This window comes from Bos mutus, chromosome 3 (genome assembly GCF_027580195.1).
Source record: "Bos mutus isolate GX-2022 chromosome 3, NWIPB_WYAK_1.1, whole genome shotgun sequence".
Taxonomy (NCBI): Eukaryota; Metazoa; Chordata; class Mammalia; order Artiodactyla; family Bovidae; genus Bos; species Bos mutus.
In genome coordinates this window covers 21,680,423-21,702,659 of record NC_091619.1, presented here as the reverse complement: position 1 = coordinate 21,702,659, position 22,237 = coordinate 21,680,423, and the positions used below count along the sequence as shown (strand labels likewise).

Here is a 22,237-nt window from a genome sequence, read left to right as displayed (position 1 = left end):
CAATGAGAAAGAAACTTTACTTAGGATTACGGTTAACCTGTGTTATGGGGACTGTGTTGAAAGAAGCCTAGCTAAACTCCTAACTATTTGTGCCAGGTTTGCAGGCCAAGATTAGTTGGTTTAACTTACTGGCAATGACCCAAGACAGGCAAAAGGATACAAGCAGAGCCTAAGAACCACCTTTTCCTACTTCTCCACCTAACATTGAAGTTTGTAAAGTTTCTAACCTAAAGGATAAAGATCAGTTGAACAGAACATAGGAATTCTGCTGTTTTATATTGATAAGAAGCTATTAATCAATTTTTCATACTTCATGAAAAATTCCTCAGGGACACAACATATTTGTTAAAGGACTTTTTCACGGACAAACATTAATAAGAACAGCTTAGAAATGGTTCTGTTGAAAGGTCCAGACCCCAAGTCCTAAACAAAGAAAGCCACACAGGACACACATCTATATGTCTATAACTCACACTGCAAGTATAAGGCTGTGCGTTTAACAGCTTGTGATTCCTGTGATGGCAGCATCATTTATCAGAAGTGGTAGAATTTAACTTGTCTCAATTTCACAGCTGCATAAAATCTGTCTGGACTTGCTCATCTTCCATTAGGAAAAAAGGGAGAAGTTTCAAGGTTTTAATTTTTTCTACTAAAAAGCATGTTAGCACACAATATCCTCTACCCCCACCTTCACTGCTATCTTCTTATATTTCATCTGCATTAACTGCACTGAGCTCCTATGGTCAAGGCCACTTCTCAGAAATGCAGCATTAGCCAAGCCTGGCCCATGTATTCAGCTGGCAAAAAAACTTTGTATGGGTTTTTCCGTAAGATGGTACAGAAAAACCCTAACAAAATTTTGGCCAACCCAATATTATGAGCTACCCAGGCCTACCTATGTCTCTACTTTAAAGGAAACTATATAGAATTTTAATCATAATCCTGATCCGAAAAGCTACCTTTCATGCACTTTCAAATGTTCCACACTGCCTTTTCAGAAGATCCTGTTTAAACTACCACTTTAAAATAGGTAATTTTGTCCCATTTTACTGATAAGCAAACTGAGACTCAGAGAAACAGTACATTTTCAAACAGCACACCTCAGGTCAGATACTTAAAGAGTTATGTGATATTGGGCAAAATATTTAACCTGAGTTTTCATATACTCACTGGTAAAACAGGGATATTAAAATTATCTACCTTACATGAGGAGGCTTCCCAGGTGACTCAGTGGTAAAGAATCCACCTGCCAATGCAGGACACACAGGAGACACAGATTGGATCCCTGGGCCTGGAAGATTCCCTGGAAGATGAAATGGCAACCCACTCCAGTATTCTTGCCTGGAGAATTCCATGGACAGAGAAGACTGGGGGTCACAGAGTCAGACACAACTGACCGACTGAGCATGCTCAACCTTACCTGAGGACTAGAAAAATACACGTAAACAGCTTAATTGAGCACAGAGGCTAGTAAGTAATAATTGCTCAATAAATGTTAGCTAGTATAATACTCTAACTTGCCAAAGATCTAGTTACTGACAGTATTTGGGGCTCAACTTCACGTCTATCTGACATGAAAACTTGTCCTTTCCATGTCACCAAACAGGGCTCTTTCAAATGTGTTACTTTACTCACCAGTGCCAAACTAACCATACAGGAGCCTAGAGCCAAAAAAAAAAAAGAAATCAACAGTTCTGATTTCATCTTTTTTTTTAATGTACATATTTTAATCATAATTTTTGCATTAATTTTGAACTATTGCCTTCAAATATTATTTATCAAGATTGAAGGAACCTTGCTGGCAAAACCAGTTTCAGCAGGAAAAGAGAAAGCGATTTAATAGTCGATATTTTTCCCAGTGCCTTTCTTTGATCTGATACTGCCCCTGAACAGCACTGAGTGCACCAGCAAGGTGAGTGAAAGTGGAAAATGTTGAGTCAGGCATGACTTTTGAAAGTGCCTTTCTAGGGCAGTGCCACCACAACACACTGGTGATGCATCCTGTAAGTCAGGCTCGGGAATATTTTGAGTATCTCTGTTCCCGGTTATTCAGTCATGTCCGACTCTGCAACACCATGGACTGTAGCCCACCAGGTTCCTCTATCCGTGGGATTATCCTGGCAAGAATACTGCAGTGGGTTGCTATTTCCTTCTCTCAAGAGGATGAAGAAGGCAATGGCTCTGGTTTTCTTGGACAGCTTTTGGAGGCCTGGACCATGAACACTACTTCCTAATCCTGGCAAGGAAAACTGTTAGTTGTTTAAGTTTAATGTTTCTTAGCATTAATAGATAAATTTTAGGTGAAATGTGACAGTTATGTTTTATAACATTTTTTATTTATAATAATCTACTTTAAAATGTTTCTACTTAGATACTTTGGCAAAAAGTAGAGATTCTCAAAAGGAATCAACCATTCACAGAAGCTATATAACTCATGGTGACTTTCTATTGTTTCACAAATACTGTGCTAGTTACCTCTTAAGCAGTATGTAGAAAAGTTTGAAAAACTCTTAAAATTTTATTTTATACTGTTAAAAATAATGGTAGAGTTGTTGTTCAGTGGCTAAGTTGTGTCTGACATTTTGCAACCCCATGGAGTCCAGCAAGCCAGGGTCCCCTGTCCTTCACTATCTCCCAGAGTTTACTCAGATTCATGTCAATTGAGTCAGTAATGCTATGTAACCATCTCATCCTCCGCTGCCCCCTTCAATCTTTCCCAGCATCAGGGTCTTTTCCAGTGAGTAAGTACTGAAGTGGCCAAAGTATTGAAGCTTTAGCTTCAGCATCAGTCCTTCCAATGAAGTAATGGCAGAGTAACTTAGATCAACTCTCTCATTTATAATTATTATAAACTTCAGACAAAATGTTAAAAGGTACCAGAGAGCAATCAAAGCAGGCAGAAACTAGAAGGGATATGAGCCTCAAAGGAAAAAACAAACTACATATATGAAACCTACACGTATATACCTTTTTCCCTGAAGGTATTCCCTAGTTCATGAAGCACAAGTGAATGGAAGTCCGATAAGAGCTAAGGAGTCAAAGGTATCTGGAACTGTCAAAATTCCTCTGAAAACTGAGGAAGAGAAATTCTGGACCAGACAGAACCAGTTTTGTAACCAGACATGTTAAAAAACATGTCATGTAACTCCACAAAATGATATGAGGAACACAACAGAAAGCAAGAGCCGGAAGGCTGAAAAGCTGAGCACGGTTTCAGGGAGTCAGAGGTTTGAATTCAAGTGCTACCAAATTAGAGGGGCTTGAGATATACCCCAGTATGTGGTAAACACCTCATGCTTTCCAATGAATTCACTGAAGTGTCATACCTTGGGAATAAGGACTGTATCCAGACTCCAAGTCTTGACTAAGACACACCATCAGACTAAGAGCAAAACAGACCCACCATACCAGAACCTAAATACAAGCCTCCATAGCATCAAGCTGATCTTCCAGTAACATTCTCTAGAAGATAAATTTTAAAACACATCACTTGCAATGTCCAAAAATCAATAAAAACTACCATAAACATGAAGTAAAGGGAAATTGAAAGAGCTATTGATGGAAACACACCCAAAGACAACCCATATGTTAAAAACTGGCGGACAAGGACTTTAAATAACTATACTGTGTCCTTAAAAATACACATTTTGTGAATTTTGCAAATTGTAACCTCACCCACCCCCAACACTCTAGTGAACTTGAGTTGCCCATGAGTTTTAATCAAAGTGGGATTTGGAATGGTTTATATTTCAAAGCCTGAGAAAACAACTTGAAAGTGATTAATGACAGCCAAACTTAATTATATATTTACACCTCCCAGTAGGACAGGGAGAGAATGAAATGTCTTACTTCTGTGTAGTGAGAGGGCTTTATTAAGAGCTGACAACAACTATTTAGGAGCAATAATTGAGTTTTATGCAAGATTACACAGGTTCTTCTTGTCTAGCTCCCAATCTAATCACAGACTGATAGAATACTTAACAGTTAGAAAAAAACAGTTGAGCTGTATACAAAACTAACCTTTAAAAGTACTTGTCCTCATCTGTCAGTGTGATCTTATCAAGGATTTCTATAATTTCCATAAACAACCATTATAATTTAGCTAAGTCAATAACATTATGCTCTTTAAAGAGATAGTCAGTTGCCTTCTACTTTAAAACATTTTCCATTAACTCCCACCCACCCACTCACCCCAGTAAAAGAAATTTGGCCTCAGCTCTCTTTCCTTAATCCACTAAGCAATCTCATGAATAAAAAGACAGTCATTAAGTCCTGAATATCTGATGATGTGATTTTTGTAAATCTTCTAAGTGTTCTAATATTCATATACCATTTTGTGAAAATAATATTTACTGAGCAAGCTGGAGTAACTTCTTTCCCTAGGGAAAAAAAATAAAGGTGGTAAAGATATACTGAAAGGCCTGCTAAGTAAATGTTATTTTTACTTAAATTTTGCTTGCATTCTGTGGATGTTGGCAGGCGTGCCACTGTAGGATGAGTGACCTGGCATCCCTGATACTGTTCTTGCATTCCTGTGTCCACTTATGTTGATTCTTCTACTCCTGAAGATGCTAATATTACTTTCACTGAAGTAGAGAAACAATCACTTTTTACAAGCTTTGTTATCCACACTGGTCTCCCCAGAAGATGGCCTTGCCCAGTTTTCCCCTTATTCTGCTTTTCACTAGAAGGTTGTTTCCCTCACAACAGGATTGGAAGTCATTTAAGGGATGTCTAGGACTATATCTAGGACTATATCCATAAGCAATCCACTCCATCAATAATTAACAAGTATTCAGCAACAGAATTCTGGCAGCTCCATTTTTGTCCATCACAAAGTGAGTCCCCTGTTTCCTAGCAATGCTTCTTCCGAAAACTGGGGGCAACTTTGTCTCTCTCACCTTGGTTGGAGAGCCTGAGACTCAGATCTATTTTCTCTCCCAAAATGACCCTTAGTGTCCATTCCTGGTATGTGCTCAGAGTTTAGTCTCCTCTAGAATCTTCTCTCCCCATGTCAGACCACAAATATGTAGGCTAACACTTGGAACGTATTTTAAATTCTCCCTACATAAGTCACCAAGTTGAATTATCTCTAAATAGAACTAAATTGCCTCTCTGTATGGTACCGACATCCTGAACGCTACATGAAGCAAACAAAATTCTCAGAGGAAAAGTCCAGTCTCTACTTATTTAAGACAAATAGATTTAAAAACATGTGAGATGTTAACTACCACAAGATAGCTAAATAATAGAATGAAGCAAGTAACTAAGATACCAGATGCCAAAAACAGACTAAACAAGATTTCAGTGGCCAATTCTAACGTATTAAGTTCCTTTCCTTATTATTTCCAGTTGTGTTTCCATTCTTAGAGGAGACTACATCACATGTTTTTGGTTGGATTTTTTTCCCAGCTAGAAAAACTAAGTGAACAGCCTATAATCAGCTACATAAAAAATTTCACTTCCAATGTTATCTTTATTCCAATCCAAATAACCTATTGTTAAGCTTCACTGTCAGCACAGCTTAAAATATTTTCACTTTGGTGAAGAAAATTTTTTCTGACTTGGAAAAATTCTTGTTCATAACATTAAAGAACTTAAATCCCGGTGTCAGAATAGACTTCATTTTAACAAATGTAATTATTACAGTTAAGTTATTCAGCTAAATATCCAGAAAAGAAACAAAACTATGTTGGATAAAATCACTTAAAATGCTTATCAAGCACATACTTCTACCAAAGTAAAGAACAAATACACCCCCAAAAAAGTATTAAAGAAGATCAATGTCATATTACCAAATCTTATTTTCTATTAAAGAAATAGAATGGATACATGTTCCTATCAAAAATTTTCAATTGAGGTAGAAGCGGGGGAAATTATCCATAGGAAATCTAGAGAAGCAATTTAAAAGATTACCTCACAGGCTTCCTCAAACAAAAAGTATGGCTACACTTCATAATCAAACAGGAAGAAAAGAAACACTCTTGAGAACTAGCCTATACTCCCTAGTCCTATTCCTCATCCCAATTCATCTCTAGTGTGGCTAGTGTGTGCATGCTCAGCTATGTCTGACTCTTTGCAACCCCAAGAACTGTAGCCCGCCAGGCTACTCTGTCCATGGAATCTTCCAGGCAAGAAATACTGCAGTGGGCTGCCATTTCCTAACTCTAACCCTTATTCTTTTAAATCCATATAATGACCTTCACCCACAGCCCCTGCTCCCTACTCCATCCCTACAGGCATGTGTGTATTTTCTTCTCTCACAGACTCTCCTTCAGAATTGGATATTTTACATTAGGAAAAAAAAAGTGTTACATGGCTATAATATTTACCTATGGTAGGCAGAATTAAAGTTAACGTGCATTTGGTCTAACTTAAAAACAAGATCAGAGCTAACACATTGAGAATCGATTCTAATCTGAAAACTGAAATTTTTTAACTGAAAGATTTCTTAACGATTAAACTGAAAAATGTTAAAGAATATACTCTCTGGGCTTCCCTGATGGTTCAGTGGGTAAAGAATCTGCCTGCAATGCAAGAGACACAGGAGACGTGGGTTTGGATCCTTGGGTCAGGAAGATCCCCTGGAGGAGGAAAAGGCAACCCACTCCAGTACTCTTGCCTGGAAAATCCCATGGACAGAGGGGCTTGGTGGGCTACAGTCCAAAGGGTCACAAAGAGTCAGACATGACTAAGCGACTAAGCACACATACACACACACAAGCTACTCACTGAAAGCCTTTATCATGATGAAAAAGATAAGGGTAAGACAGTAAGTTCTTATTAACCATTTATCTGACATCCAAATCCTCATCTTCCAAAAAACTACATCAGGAAAGTTAGTGAACCAGTAACATTTCACAGAAGTATTAAGTATAGGATAGTAGAGCCAAATTTTACCCAATTTCCTACTGAGGAAAAATAAGATATATGAAAATGAAAAAAAAAAAGAGAGAGAGAGAAACTTACTTGCAGTATCCTGTACCGTTGTGGTAGGTAACACATATTCCTTCATTTACACAAGGCTCATAGCCATCCCGACATTGCAATGCTAAAAATAAAAACAAATGCACATTAGAAATAAGTCACTAATCATAACCCTTAGACATTAAAGAAACATCCAATTCAGGGCATCTTTTTATCTTTTGGCTTCTGGTGTCATAGAAGTACAAAAGCTCATCCCAAGAGTCTCTTCCCATAGTAACTGCTCTGTGGTCCTGAATGGCATTCCTAATTCTCTGTACTTCTATCTCTCTGGCTGCTACATCCCTTTCCCAACGATACTAAGAGAATTAAAGTTATGCTATCCAATCCATGATATACTACAAGCATCTTGGGATTTGGATACTTCAGATAAACAATGTAAGGATTCATCGATGAAAATTCAGGAAGATCGTAGATACTAGGTCACCATGATATCGATGAATTACTTAAGGCTTCACGTGAAATTTCAAAACAGGCCATTTCAAGAAGTAACCAGAAACATCAATAATATTCATTCAATAAACTATATTTGAGAGCCTAAGGTGCAATGCCAGAGACCTGAGTTCAATTCCTGGGTCAGGAAGATTCCCTGGAGAAGGAAATAGCAATCCACTCCAGGATTCTTGCCTGGAAAATCCCATGGACAGAGGAGCCTGGCAGGCTACAGTCCATGGGGTCGCAAGAGTCGGACACGACTTAGCGACTAAACCACCACCACCAATATGTAGCAGATGCTGTATTAGGATCCAGAAGAAAAGGCAGAAATAGAAAACATAGAGAAATAAATAAAACATAATCTCTAACTAACTTCAAGGGGCTCACACAAAGATGGGAAGCAGACCATGAATAGAGCTTGTAGAGGAGGGAGGATATCAAAGTAAAGAAAATGAAGTTAATTATATATATATATATATCAATAAGATAATAATTCTCAAATTCTTGAATCCTCATTCCCGTAGTAAAAAGGCACTTCGCCATCCTAATTCCCTCCCAAAAGAGACTGCTCAGAAATAAACAGCAATAGTAGAAACTTCAACTGAGTTCAGCTGAAAGAGGAGGAAGTCTACCCAAAGGCTGCCATTTGTTTGCTGGATAGTTACAATATCTTGATCATTTAGCTTTTAGAGTTAGAATTTTCATCACCAAAATGCTTATCAAGAATCCTAGTAACAGAAAGGCAAGACAGAAAGAAACCTTGTCAAACAATAAAAACCAAAATGGAAATCCATGAAACATTTTCTGGAAGATTATGAAGATATTCATCTCCTAGGATGGTTCATGTAAAAATACCTGAAAGCAAAATCGAGAAGGCCCTGGTTTTGAGTTTCCTCTGTGCATATCACTCTATGAATAGAGTGTACAAATCACTCTATGAATAAATTACAACATCAGAGGCTCTAGGTCTGCCCTTCTGGGGGATACTAGCTTCTTCTCACAGCAGGGCCCATGCACAAGCTAGATATCAGAACAACTCCTCTACTAACAATTACTGCATGAGAACCCTTTGCTTGCCCACTACTGTTATCAACATCAAACTGATGAAAGTTTATAAAAATCTCATCTGTTAAGATAATAATATTTTTTAAAACAAGTAACAATAGTTAACACACAACAATACTGTTTAAAGCACTTACACAGACTAATTAAATCTTCCCCACAACTCTATGAAGTAGTTAATTTCATTAAACTCATTTCCACAGAAAGCATAAGTGACCTACCTATTGTCACAACCGTGAGTTAAAGAGCCAGGATTTGAACCTAGGGAGTCTGGATCTCATGAGAGAGTCCGTCCTCTGAACACAGTAATACGCTGCTCCCCACTATGACATTTTTCTTCTCAAGTTGGGCAGAATAGGTATTATTATACCCACATATTGGAAAGTGAAGGCCAAGGAGATTAAGAGACCACCTCATGGGGCATTCCACCCTAGCACTAGCTATGACACTGCAGGGCTTTACTGAATCCAGCCCCATCTCCGTGACAGCTGTTGGGATCACACAAGCAGTCACTAGGTTGTAGTCCGAACAGGCGTATGCAGGAACAGGGTCATCTTGTTGTCCATATCCCACTTCCCTGTAGGGCTCAAATGCTCCCTCTTCCCACACTGATAAGCCCAATGCAACAACTATAATTAAAACAGTTAATGTCAGGTTATTTCCTCCATACCAAAGTTCTCAAACTGATTTTTTTATTCTCTTTAGACACTTTTATTAGTTTCAATGAGAACTTCCTGACTTTTTTTTCTATTTGCTTTTTTTTAAAAAAAAAAAAAAAAGGCAACCTCACAGTAGGAAAGGAATGTCCTGTAGGCACAGAGCAAGCCACAGCTCTGTCCTCCCCCTGCAGGAATCCTGGTGCAGTAGAGGGAGTAAGAAGTCCTGAAACCCTGTCCTGACCACAAATGAACTGCACCCCTGCAAGAAAAGCAGAATCTCATGGGGGATCAATTTCCCAACCTGTAAACCAAATGGGGGTGAACGAAATACTCCTGGAGGGCCCCCTGTGATCCAACAGTGACAGCTCCCTCATTAACAGAACATGAATGCCATGCTTGGTGCCTAGAGAGATTTATCCAAAGGATATAAGAAGCCAGCCACCTGTGACTCAGAAAGCCATGGATGCAAAGAAAGAAGAAAAAAAAAATCAGTCTGTTCCTATTAAGTGTCCTGGCAAATCATTACACTGACAGGTTCAGAGAAATATAAACAACCTAAAGTCAATATGTGGCAATCAATATAGAAAATAACTTTATAGCCTAGTCTCAGTGAACCAATCAAATTCAGTGACCAAAAAGGAGGTGGGCTTACAAGGCTAATAATTAATGCTATGTGACTGATCTGCAGGATCATGCTACCTTGAACTTTTAACATTTACTAAACCACAGTTCTCAAACTTTAGTGTGTATCAGAATCATCTGAAGGGCTTGCTAAAACACAAACTGCCGAACTCCATTCCCACAGTTTGTGAGGGAATCAGTCTAAAGCGGGTCTGGGAATTTGCGTTCCTAACAAATTCCCAGGTGATGCTAATTCTGCTAATTTGAGGAAACACATTTGGAGACAACAGCTGTATTAAAGCATGATAGTCCACTTTAAGGAATTGCCTAAGAATGTATAATACATTGGAAGTCTTGGATGATATATAGTGCCTGAATGAATGAACAACCAATAAAAAAAAGTAAAATTTGGACACTACTTTGTTCAGGGGCTATTTCTAAAAGAATACTGTAATTATTTGTCATAAAAACAGAAGGTAAAACTTTGATAACTCAAAAGCATGATGGTGAGATTGGGAAAGACCTCATTTCAAAATTCTATTTACTTTCTCCCATGTAAAACAATTAAACTTCATAAAATTTAAGTAGCTTTATATCTGTAGAGTAGAAAGTGAAATGTTCAATCATACTAACCAAAGAAATCACGCTTAAAGTGTTCTTTTAAGAGATTCAGAGAAACTAGTCACTCACAAAAGGAGTAACTTTTTCCAGAATTTTCATCTTAAGCTACAGTTCAGTTCAGTCGCTCAGTCGTATCCGACTCTTTGCGACCCCATGAATCACAGCACACCAGACCTCCTTGTCCATCACCAACTCCCGGAGATCACCCAAACCCATGTCCATCGAGTCGGTGATGCCATCCAGCCGTCTCATCCTCTGTCGTCCCTTTCTCCTCCTGCCCCCAATCCCTCCCAGAATCAGGGTCTTTTCCAACGAGTCAACTCTTCACATGAGGTGGCCAAAGTATTGGAGTTTCAACTTTAGCATCAGTCCTCCCAATGAACACCCAGAACTGATCTCCTTCAGAATGGACTGGTTGGATCTCCTTGCAGTCCAAGGGACTCTCAAGAGTCTTCTCCAACACCACAGTTCAAAAGCATCAATTCTTCAGCGCTCAGCTTTCTTCACAGTCCAACTCTCACATCCATACATGACCCCTGGAAAAACCATAGCCTTGACTAGATGGACCTTTGTTGGCAAAGTAACATCTCTGCTTTTCAATATGCTATCTAGGTTGGTCATAACTTTCTTTCCAAGGAGTAAGCGTCTTTTAATTTCATGGCTGCAGTCACCGTCTGCAGTGATTTTGGAGCCCAAAAAAATAAAGTCTGACACTGTTTCCACTGTTTCCCCATCTATTTCCCATGAAGTGATGGGACCGGATGCCATGATCTTCGTTTTCTGAATGTTGAGCTTTAAGCCAACTTTTTCACTCTCCACTTTCACCTTCATCAAGAGGCTTTTGACTTCCTCTTCACTTTCTGCCATAAGGGTGGTGTCATCTGCATATTTGAGGTTATTGATATTTCTCCTGGCAATCTTGATTCCAGCTTGTGCTTCATCCAGCCCAGTGTTTCTCATGATGTACTCTGCATATAAGTTAAATAAGCAGGGTGACAATATACAGCCTTGATGTACTCCTTTTCCTATTTGGAACCAGTCTGTGTTCCATGTCCAGTTCTAACTGTTGCTTCCTGACCTGCATACAAATTTCTCAAGAGGCAGATTAGGTGGTCTGGTATTCCCATCTCTTTCAGAATTTTCCACAGTTTATTGTGATCCACACAGTCAAAGACTTTGGCACAGACAATAAAGCAGAAATAGATGTTTTTCTGGAACTCTCTTGCTTTTTCCATGATCCAGCACATGTTGGCAATTTGATCTCTGGTTCCTCTGCCTTTTCTAAAACCAGCTTGAACATCTGGAAGTTCACAGTTCACATATTGCTGAAGCCTGGCTTGGAGAATTTTGAGCATTACTTTACTAGCGTGTGAGATGAGTGCAGTTGTGAGGTAGTTTGAGCATTCTTTGGCATTGCCTTTCTTTGGGATTGGAATGAAAACTGACCTTTTCCAGTCCTGTGGCCACTGCTGAGTTTTCCAAATTTGCTGGCATATTGAGTGCAGCACTTTCACAGCATCATCTTTCAGGATTTGGAATAGCTCAACTGGAATTCTATCACCTCCACTAGCTTTGTTCGTAGTGATGCTTTCTAAGGCCCACTTGACTTCACATTCCAGGATGTCTGGCTCTAGGTCAGTGATCACACCATCGTGATTATCTGGGTCGTGAAGATCTTTTTTGTACAGTTCTTCTGTGTATTCTTGCCATCTCTTCTTAATATCTTCTGCTTCTCTTAGGTCCATACCATTTCTGTCCTTTATCAAGCCCATCTTTGCATGAAATGTTCCTTTGGTATCTCTGATTTTCTTGAAGAGATCTCTAGTCTTTCCCATTCTATTGTAGGTCTTCATAGAACCGTTCAACTTCAGCTTCTTCAGTGTTACTGGTTGGGGCTGCTTGATAAATATCAGTCTCATATACTGTGTATCTGTATTTGCATGCCCCTGCCGAAATGGCAACCCACTCCAGTGTTCTTGCCTGGAGAGTCCCAGGGGCGGGGGAGCCTGGTGGGCTGCCGTCTATGGGGTCGCATCGAGTCGGACATGACTGAAGTGACTTAGCAGCAGCAGCCCCACAAAAGGGCAAAAACAAAAAGAAGCAGTAGATTCCAATTTCATCACTGCATCACTTGGCAATGTGACACAACATCTAGATGCTGAATTTCACACATTTTCTTTCTTTTTTTTTTTAATTTTGTGGCTCTTGGGCTTTTCTCTAGTTGCAATGCAAGGGCTTAGTCGCCCTGCTGCATGTGGGATCTTAGTACGCTGACCAGGGATCGAACTGACATCCCCCACATTGGAAGGTGGATTCTCAACCAGTGAACCACCAGGGAAGTCCCCACATCTTCTGTGTATTTGGGGACTGCTGCTGCTGCTGCTGCTAAGTGGCTTCAGTCGTGTCTGACTCTGTGCAACCCCATAGACTGCAGCCCACCAGACTCCCCCGTCCCTGGGATTCTCCAGGCAAGAACACTGGAGTGGGTTGCCATTGCCTTCTCCAGTGCGTGAAAGTGAAAGGTGAAAGTGAAGTCGCTCAGTCGTATCAGACTCTTAGCAACCCCATGGACTGCAGCCTACCAGGCTCCTCCCCCCATTTGGGGACTAGTTTTCCAATATTCAGAAACACACAGAGGGAATTTCCTGGAGGTCCAGTGGTTAGGACTCTGCACTTTCACCACCCAGGGCATGGGTTCAATCCCTGGTCAGGGAACTAAGATCCCGAAAGCCACAAAAGCAAAAAGAAAAGGAAAGAAAGGAAGGAAGGAAGGAAGAATGAAGAAACAAACATACTTACAGTGTATCTAATGTGAGATACAGGCCGTGGTGTCAGAAAAATCATGTTTTATTAGTCCCTGTCCACGTGAACCTTATTTCTACTAGGCAAAGACATAATAAATGAATAAATAAAGTTAACTCACAGTAGTAAGTGATAGATTCTACTGGAAGTAGAACCCAGTTCTGGAATACAACATAACCAGGAAGGCCAGAGGTATAGGGACCTACTTTAGATACGGTGACTAGGCAAGGCCTCTCTCAGGTGGTAAGAACAAGTATCATGATGATATGGGGGGAAAGTGATCCCAAAAAGAGGAAACCAAGTATAAAAGCCCAAAGATGGAATGAGACTGGTATTCCATGTTTGCATGGCCAGAAATTATTAAACAAAGGGGAGACTAATAGGAGATAGCAAGGAAGATAGGCAGGGGTTAGACTACAGCTTCTACTTTAGGGGTAAGCACAGACTACTGGGCTGCCCTAAGCAAGGAAAATAATACAGCCAGATCTGTGTTTGAAAAACTCAGGACCATTCAATGCTCCAGAGTAATGAAGGTTTTTTTTTTCCCCCCTTTCTGATATAAGCTTATGCAAGGTACTCCTTTTTAGACTAGGCTGAAGCTACCCATTTTCTCAGCTCCCCCCAGATGGTAAGGATTTTATTTTAATCACCTCTAACCTCCCAGAAGTATCACTTGCAACGTGTCCTTCCACCACTTGCCCATCTACATATAGTGGCTTTCAGTTCTTATTCAATTCTCAGAAGTTATTCTCAGCTTGGCTTCAGAAGAACCAGCTGAAAGGTTGGTGCAGTTCCTTGGGTGGATACAGTGCCAAGCCTGGCACTTTTTCTTCCAGGGACAAGTCACTTCTTCATTCTTCCAGTCTAAGCCTTCACCTGTGCCTTCAAGATCACAGCCCACAGTGGGTCCAACGTTACCAGGAACCGCTTTGAATGCAGACTTTAGCTCAAATAGATTACCACAAACTCAGTTCCTTGCCTCCACTAGTATTTCAGCTTCCTCTGATTGCTACTTCCCCTTTAGTATCTAAATTCTGCTCCTTCCTCCCAGCCCAGCTCGCCTCCTGCCTGGCCCAGAAAGCTTCCCCTGGACAGTTCTGTCCTCTCAGGCCAACCCCTACTCTTGTAACACTAATAACTCACGAATAAATGCTAAAAAGTTTAGCATTTAATTCTGTACTATCTTCTAACTCTCTCAGCTTTCACACTTCTAAGTTCCTAGAGGATAGAAACTACTTCTCTTCTGTATAATTGAGGCAATCCAGTTCAGTGATTGAAGCAAAAATGCTGCAATCAGGATCTCAGCTGGAATTCTAGCTCCCCATTTACTATCTCTTATCCTCTTTGTGTTTTCATTTCTTACCAGAGCCCTGATAAGAATTAACTGAATTAATACATTTAAAGAGCCTAGAACAATGTCTTATACATAGTAAGAACTCAAAAAAGGATTGCTCACATAGTAGGAGTCCTGCAATGCAGGGAGACCCAAGTTTGATTCCTGGGTAGGGAAGATCCCCTGGAGAAGGGATAGGTTACCCACTCCAGTATTGTTGGGCTTTCCTTGTGGCTCAGCTGGTAAAGAATCTGCCTGCAATGTGGGAGACCTGGGTTCAATACCTAGGTTGGGAAGATCCCCTGGAGAAGGGAAAGGCTACCCGCTCCAGTATTCTAGCCTGGAGAATTCCATGGATTGTATAGTCCGTGGGGTGGCAAGGAGCGACTTTCACTTCACTTACTTTCACATAGTAGGTACTTAAATTCTTTATAAATTGATTTCATGATAAATGGTGGCTTTAAAGGAACTTCTTGTATCAATCAGACCCCACTTTAAACAAACTGAGAAATAAGAGTCCTAAGAAATTTAGGTCATACTATAAATAAATGGAATAAATTCTTCCCAGCTGTCACCAACAAAGGTCTAATAAAAGAGATACTAAACTACTATCTAAAAAAAAAAAATCTCATTGCTTTGAAAAAAAAAAAAGTATAGCACTGCAAGCATAAGGAGAAGTGATTCATGAAAGGTAAATTACCACTATATAGGAGCAAAAATGTCATTCAGTTTTAATATGGTGCTTTTAATATTTGTTAAACAACTACTCTTGAGCACGGCCCATTACTAATCATTGCAAGAAAGTCAAATGGAGAAAAAAAAACAATTCCTATCCTCACGGCCCATACAGTCTAGGGAAGTTAGGAGTAGGGACAGACAGAATATGACCTGCCCAAATGACTCTAAGATAAATAGGAATGAAATAAAAATTGCTTTTATTGTATACCTTTGGCAGGCCTTCTCTCAATATCAATTTCAGAATCATTCCAGAAAGAACCTTTAGGAAATACAACACAAACCTTTGTTGTTTAAGTATAACTCAGTCCAGACAAGGTTCTAGTATTTATTCATGTTTATCAGCCTCACTTGTATATAAATACAGCAAACAACAGAATAAACTGTCATTGATTTTAACCAGTTCCAGTGACTCAGGAATTTACCCATTTAGGGATAGACCTCAGGTATCCAACTTACTGGAATCGTCCTTAAAAATTTCTCTAGGCACTTACTTAAGTTTTTCCAAGGCTTTTCAGTATCATGTCAGGTACATCTAAAAGCCTCCCTTTGTTTTCGGAATCTCTAACATGAGTAATTAAGTCTGCACCCCAGCCAGTGTAATCTGAGCAGCCTTCAAATGTGTTTCATTTGTTGCATTAACATGTAATCGCTTTAAATTGGCATTACTTGCTGCTTTGTAGCCTCTTCAAATAAGCCTCTGTCTGTTGTCTGTCTCACATGATTTTTTTTTCTCCATATCCTGCTCCCTCTGTCTGCAGGATGGTATCTATTTGTGCTTTTATATCCACAGATGACTCAAAAGATATTTTAGTGCCTTGAATGGCTGGGGTTCCTAAAATATGTGAAGAGGAGGTATAGAGAGCCCTTTTAATTTTCTTTTCAACATTTATGCAAATTTCAAGTGGCAGCATTTGAGAAAGACGAAGTCTGAGCTTACGCCCTAGGACCTTGGCTGTGGCTGGCTGCTATTGCTTCAGGCACATGTTGTCTGGAAGAGGCTCAGTAAAATGAACAAAGCAAAGTTTTCTAAAATGACTGCTTGCATTATTACCAAAAATAGGAGAATTGAAGGCAGACAGGGAGACATCAGGGATTTGCAGTAAGTCTCACAGCACCCTGCAATTTTAAACAACAAAGCTTTCACTAAATTTTTCATTCCATTTTTTTGGGATCAAGCCAAAAAAAAAAAAAAATCAAAACAAACAGAAGAAGTGCAGAAGCTTCAAATCCCAAGTAGTACATTTAAATAAAAACAAAGTGGAGAAACATCTGTCTTCCTCTTTGAAATCTGCCTTGATAAAAAGGCACGTAAATGCAACAAGAGAGATACTAATTTTATTTCCCTGATAGCATTTTGAGGATTTCTATGCCCCTTACAAGTATTATCTAATGGGACATTTGTTTTCTACTTAAGAGATACTGATACCAGATCCACAGAAATTGACTTAAGATATAAGATTCATAGCAAAATATTTCCACTTTTTAAAAACTGGTATGCCTTGATCCTAAAGGAAATCAACCCTGAATATTCACTAGAAGGACAGATGCTGAAGCTGAAGCTCCAATACTCTGCAAAAGTACTGACTTAGCGATGCAACAGACACCTGATGCAAAGAACTGACTTACTGGGAAAGACCCAGACGTTGGGAAAGACTGAAGGCAGGAAAAGAAGGGGACGACAGAGGATGAAATGGTTGGATGGCATCACCCACTCGATGGACATGAGTTTGAGCCAGCTCTGGGAATTGATGATGGACAGGGAAGCCTGGCATGCTACAGTCCATGGGGTTGCCAAGAGTTGGACACAACTGAGCGACTGAACTGAACTGATGCTTTGATTTGACTTCCTAGGTGGCACAGTGGTAAAGAATCTGCCTGCCAATGCAGGAGACACAAGAGACTACTGGTTCAATTCCTGGGTCAGGAAGATCCCTTGGAGTAGGAAATGGCAACCTGCTCTAGTATTCTTGCCTGGAAAATTCCATGGATAGAGGAGCCCAGTGGTCCATGGGGTCACAAAGAGTGAGACACAACTGAGCACATGCATATACTCACATGTCTTGATTTAAGAAAATATAACCAACAAAAAATTGAATTTATAAATAAGGGTATTTTTAAAATTATTTATAGCATTTTTGTTTTATAAAGATATTCATCCCAGTGAGTTGATGAATCTTGAATAATCTTTGACTTTAAAAATTCCAGTTTTGTTCTATTTTATAATATTGGATTTATTGCAAAAACAAATTCATTAACACTTGCTGTGCTATACTGACATATGCTACACACTATGTTTTTTCCATTTTCTTCTGTTTTGCTATATTTTTTAAGACTGCAGAAAAATTAATTTATGAGTTAAATTTTAATTTCTTAGTTTGCAGGTGAAAATAGACTTACTCTTCCAAATGAAATGCAAGATATGAAAAGTACACATATACTTTTAATTCAGATGTAGCCAATTTGTTAATAATCATCTTTATACACATGCATAGTCTTCCACCTGGAAAACACTTCTCATCCCTTTCTTCCTTCTCCATCCTGCTAACTCATACTTATATTTCAAATCACAAATAAACCATTACCTTCCTTAAGAAGCCCTCAGAGACCCTGCATTCTGATTTACATGTCCATCCAGTCTAATTTATATGTCCCTCCTCTGTACTCCCCTAAACATCTTAGGCAGTTGCATTATAAGTATAGGCTCACCAATCTCTCCCCAACTCTGGGCAAATTCCCTAAAAGGCAGTGACCATGATTGGCTCGTCTTTGTATAACCAGAACCTAGAACAGTGCCTGGACCATAGGAGGTATACGCAACACTCGTAAGATACTCAATGAACTAACTAACTCAGACAAAACCTATTTAAAAACTCAATCATCAGTTTACATGTCTTAAACATTCTAAAGCTCCAACTTTAATAAGTATAGAGATACCGTGCTTACTAATTCTGACTTCATATTATATAAGGAGTAGAAAAGTAAAAGAAGGAGGAAAAAATGGTGCAATTTTCTGACCTTTAACAGGGATGAAAAATTGAGAGAGATCTTCACAAATCTAAAACATCTTTGGAAGTTCCTCTCTTAAAATCTGCATGAATGAAGATACACCCTCACCCATGAATCTTAAGCCATGTGTATTACGGTAAGAATTGATTTAAATTGTTTGAATGGAAGCCAAATAATTTACATCTAAATGGCAAATGAAGAAAAACATAGTTATAAAAAATTCCAAGTGAATGTTAAGCTAAGATAGCATGTACCATTTTCCAGTACCATTTTCCCCATGAGTAGATTCACTGATTTGCACGTGTACTAAGTCCCTTCAGTCATGTGTGACTCTTTGCAACCCTATGGACCATAGTCCACCAGGCTCCTCTGTCCATGGGGGATTTTTCAGGCAAGAAAACTAGAGTGAGTTGCCATGCCCTTCTCCAGGGGATCTTCCCAACTCAGGGATTGAAGCACTGTCCCCTACACTTCCTGCATTGGCAGGTAGGTTCTTTACCACTAACGCCATCTGGGAAGCCCGGATTCACTGATAAACATCCACAAAACAATAAGCACCAATATGGTCCAAAGTAGCTCCAATGTATTTCTTCACTATTCAGTTGCTTAGTCGTGTCCAACTCTTTGCGACCCCGTGAACTATAGCCCACCAGGCTCCTCTGTCCATGGAATTTTCCAGGCAAGAATACTGGAGCAGGTTGCCATTTCCTCCTCCAGAAGATCTTCCCAACCCAGGTATTGAAACCACATCTCTTGTGTCTGGCGCTGGCAGATGGATTCTTTCCCACTAGCACCACCTGGTATCTTTTTGTAAAATGTCACTGACCAAAATAGTTACAAGGTTTTCATGTCCAAAAGGATCAAGATCTTGGTGTAATAAAACCCAACAGAGGGTAAGAAGTTATATCATATTTGGAATAAAATTATTCTCTACACAAAGGACTAAATATTTTTGCATTCCTTAGTGGTAAAAAAGGCCAGTTGAGGTATTACTCCATTGCCTTATATCTTCTATCATCTTTCCTGTCCTATGGTCTCTATCTGTTCTGTTATCAGAGACAAATTCTGCCTGTCACCAATTTCCTGTACTTTCAGTAAACACTCCCATTTTAAAGTTTTTAAAAGACTATTTTGTTAAGCACAGTTCATTTTTCAAAAAGTCCTTAATTTTAAATACATGCTTTTAACTACCCTTGCAGGAAAAGAATTTTATAAATACATATAATGTTCTTGCTACCCACCCAAAAGAAACAAAGCATCCTTTTAGCTTAAATTGTTCAGAATGCTTTTTAAACAGAGTAGACAATTCCTACTGTTTGTTAATTTAGAGATATATCCTAAAAAGAAAGAAATGAGGGACAAAATTATGTCAAAAATGAAAATTAAAAAACCTAAACTGTATGTGTTATTATATAGAATTATGGAAACTTCCCCAAACCAAACAGGGAAAACCCAGGGAACAGCTTCAGATTTCCCCATGACAGGAAGGATTTTTAAAAATCATTGTTTGGCAGCAATAAATGTTACTCCCAAGAATCAAGTCACTGGAACACCATAATCAGTGTATTATGCTAATGCATAATAGGAGGCTGAATCTTATAGAAAGTCCCATGAAACGTTCTTAGGGTTTGCAGAGGCTACATTCCTAACATTTGGGTTATTTCTCTATTATTATCTGGCTCACAGAGGCCCTATATCTACAGCCAAAACTAAATCCTATTCACCTGTGGACAATATTCAACTCAAAATTCCTTCACACATCACTGGGAATTGTCTAAACTCAAGAGTTCAGAAGGTCCGGAACCATAGGTTCATACCCAGAATATTCCAGATAAGCCCACAAACCAGTACCACAAGGAAAATATCTAAGTCTGGAGATGATAAGTGCATATCATTCCTGTTTCCAGAGAACATGCCTGGGGCAACAATCTTGGAACAGGGACAGGTAACAGAGGGAAAATATAAAATCTTTATTAAATGTCAAGGGGAAATGAAAACATGAAACACAGCCCCAAATTTCTACTTTTATTTAGTTTTATTTTCAGTCTCTCCCTTCTTTTGTTTCTTCAAACACAAATCTGTGTCAACTCACAGAAACAAAACTTTGGCCTCACAATCAACAGAAAAGAATAATAGTAACGCATTGATGGACGTGAGTCTAGGTGAACTCTGGGAGTTGGTGATGGACAGGGAGGCCTGGCATGCTGCAATTCACGGGGTCGCAAAGAGTCGGACACAACTGAGCGACTGAACTGAACTGAACTGAATGTTTAAAAATATTTGATGAAGAGCTGCTAATTTCAAAGTTCAATTAATTTTTCTGAAAATTCCTAGTCCTTCAACTCCAAAAAACTTTCATGTACTCATACTTTCTTTACTGTGCATATAAGCAAGAATTTATCTCTAAGATTACTTAGATTTTGTGGAGTCACACCAGGCATCTTAATAAGAACAGCCCAGCATACTAACAGTCACAATTTGGCCTGCAAGTGCTTGTGTCCGTTCTTGCTCATCTAATTGTTTCTGCAAGAGCCAGAAAGACAGCAAACACAAAATTTCATACTCAGGCTTATCTTGTTGTACTGTATTTTCCTTTATGGCACTTTACTGCAATTTTACAAACTGAAAGTATACAGCAACCCTGCATGGAACCAATCTGTCAGTGCCATTTTTCCAAAGGCTACTCCTCACTTCACATCTCTGCGCACCCTGAGATACACATTCTCACAACATTTCAAATTTGTTACTATCATTGTATTTGTTATGCTGATCTGTGATCAGGGATCTGATGTTACTATTTTAATTGTCTTGGAGTGCCATGTATTGTCCCCATATAAGACAGTGAACTTAATAAACATGTGTGGTCTGACCAATTCACTAACCAGCCATTCTCTTATCTTTCTCCCTCTCTTTGGGTTTCTATATTCCCTGACACATAACAAAAGTGACATTAGGTCAGTTAGTTAATAACTCTACAATGACCTTTAAGAGTTCAAGTGAAAGGAAGAGTCACACATCTAGCTGAGATAGGCTGAAAGCTGGGCCTCCTGCACCAAATGCTTAGCCAAACTGAATGCAAAAGAAAAGTTCCTGAAGGACATTAAAAGTGCTTCTCCAGTGAATAAACGAGGAATAAGAAAGTAAAACTGCCTTATTGCTGATATAGAGAAAGTTTCAGTGGTCTGGACAAGAAGAACAAACCAGTCACAATACTCCCTTAAGTCAAAGCTTAATTCAGAACAAGGCCCTAACTCTCTTCATTTCTATGAAGCCTGAGAGAAGTGATGAAGCTGCAGAAACAAAGTCTGAAGCTAGCAGAGGTTGGTTCATGAGGTTTAAGGAAAGAAGTCATCTCCTTAACATAAAAACAGAGTGCTACATAGAAGCTGCAGCAAGTTATCCAGAAAATCTAGCTAAGATAATTAATAAAAGTGCTTTTCAAAGTAGATGAAACATCCCTATATAGAAGATGCCCTCTACGACTTCCACAGTTAGAGAGAAGTCAATATCTGACTTCAGAGCTTCAAAAAACAGATTCTTCTGTTAGAGGCTAAAGTAGCTGCTAACTTTAAGTTGAATCCAATGCTTATTTACCAGTCAAAAAATCCTAGGGCCATTAAGAAATATGCTAAATCTACTCTGCCTATGCCCCATAAATGGACCAAAGCCTAGATAAGAGTACACCTCTTTACAACATGGCTTACTGAATATTCTAAGCTCACCACTGAGACCTACTACTCAGATGAAGAGTCCTTTCAAAATATCACTGCTCATTGACAATTCATCTGAAGTTACCCTAGGGCTCTGATGGACATATACTATGAGATTAATGTTGTTTTCATGGCACTAACACAACATCCTTTCTGCAGCTCATGGATCAATATGTAATTTTGATTTTCAAGTCTTATTATTTAAGAAATACATTTTGTAAGGCTACAGCTGCCTTAGATGGAGATTTCTCTGATGGATCTAGGCA

General features: G+C 39.1%; 1 protein-coding gene across 1 annotated transcript in view; it reads right to left on the bottom strand.

The window, feature by feature from the left end:
* The window catches only part of NOTCH2 (notch receptor 2), a 175,016-nt gene that overhangs the window by 115,963 nt on the left and 36,816 nt on the right, over positions 1-22,237 (bottom strand). The window contains 1 exon segment of the mRNA XM_005895272.2: positions 6,970-7,051. Within this exon segment, the coding sequence (XP_005895334.2) occupies positions 6,970-7,051 (82 nt within the window).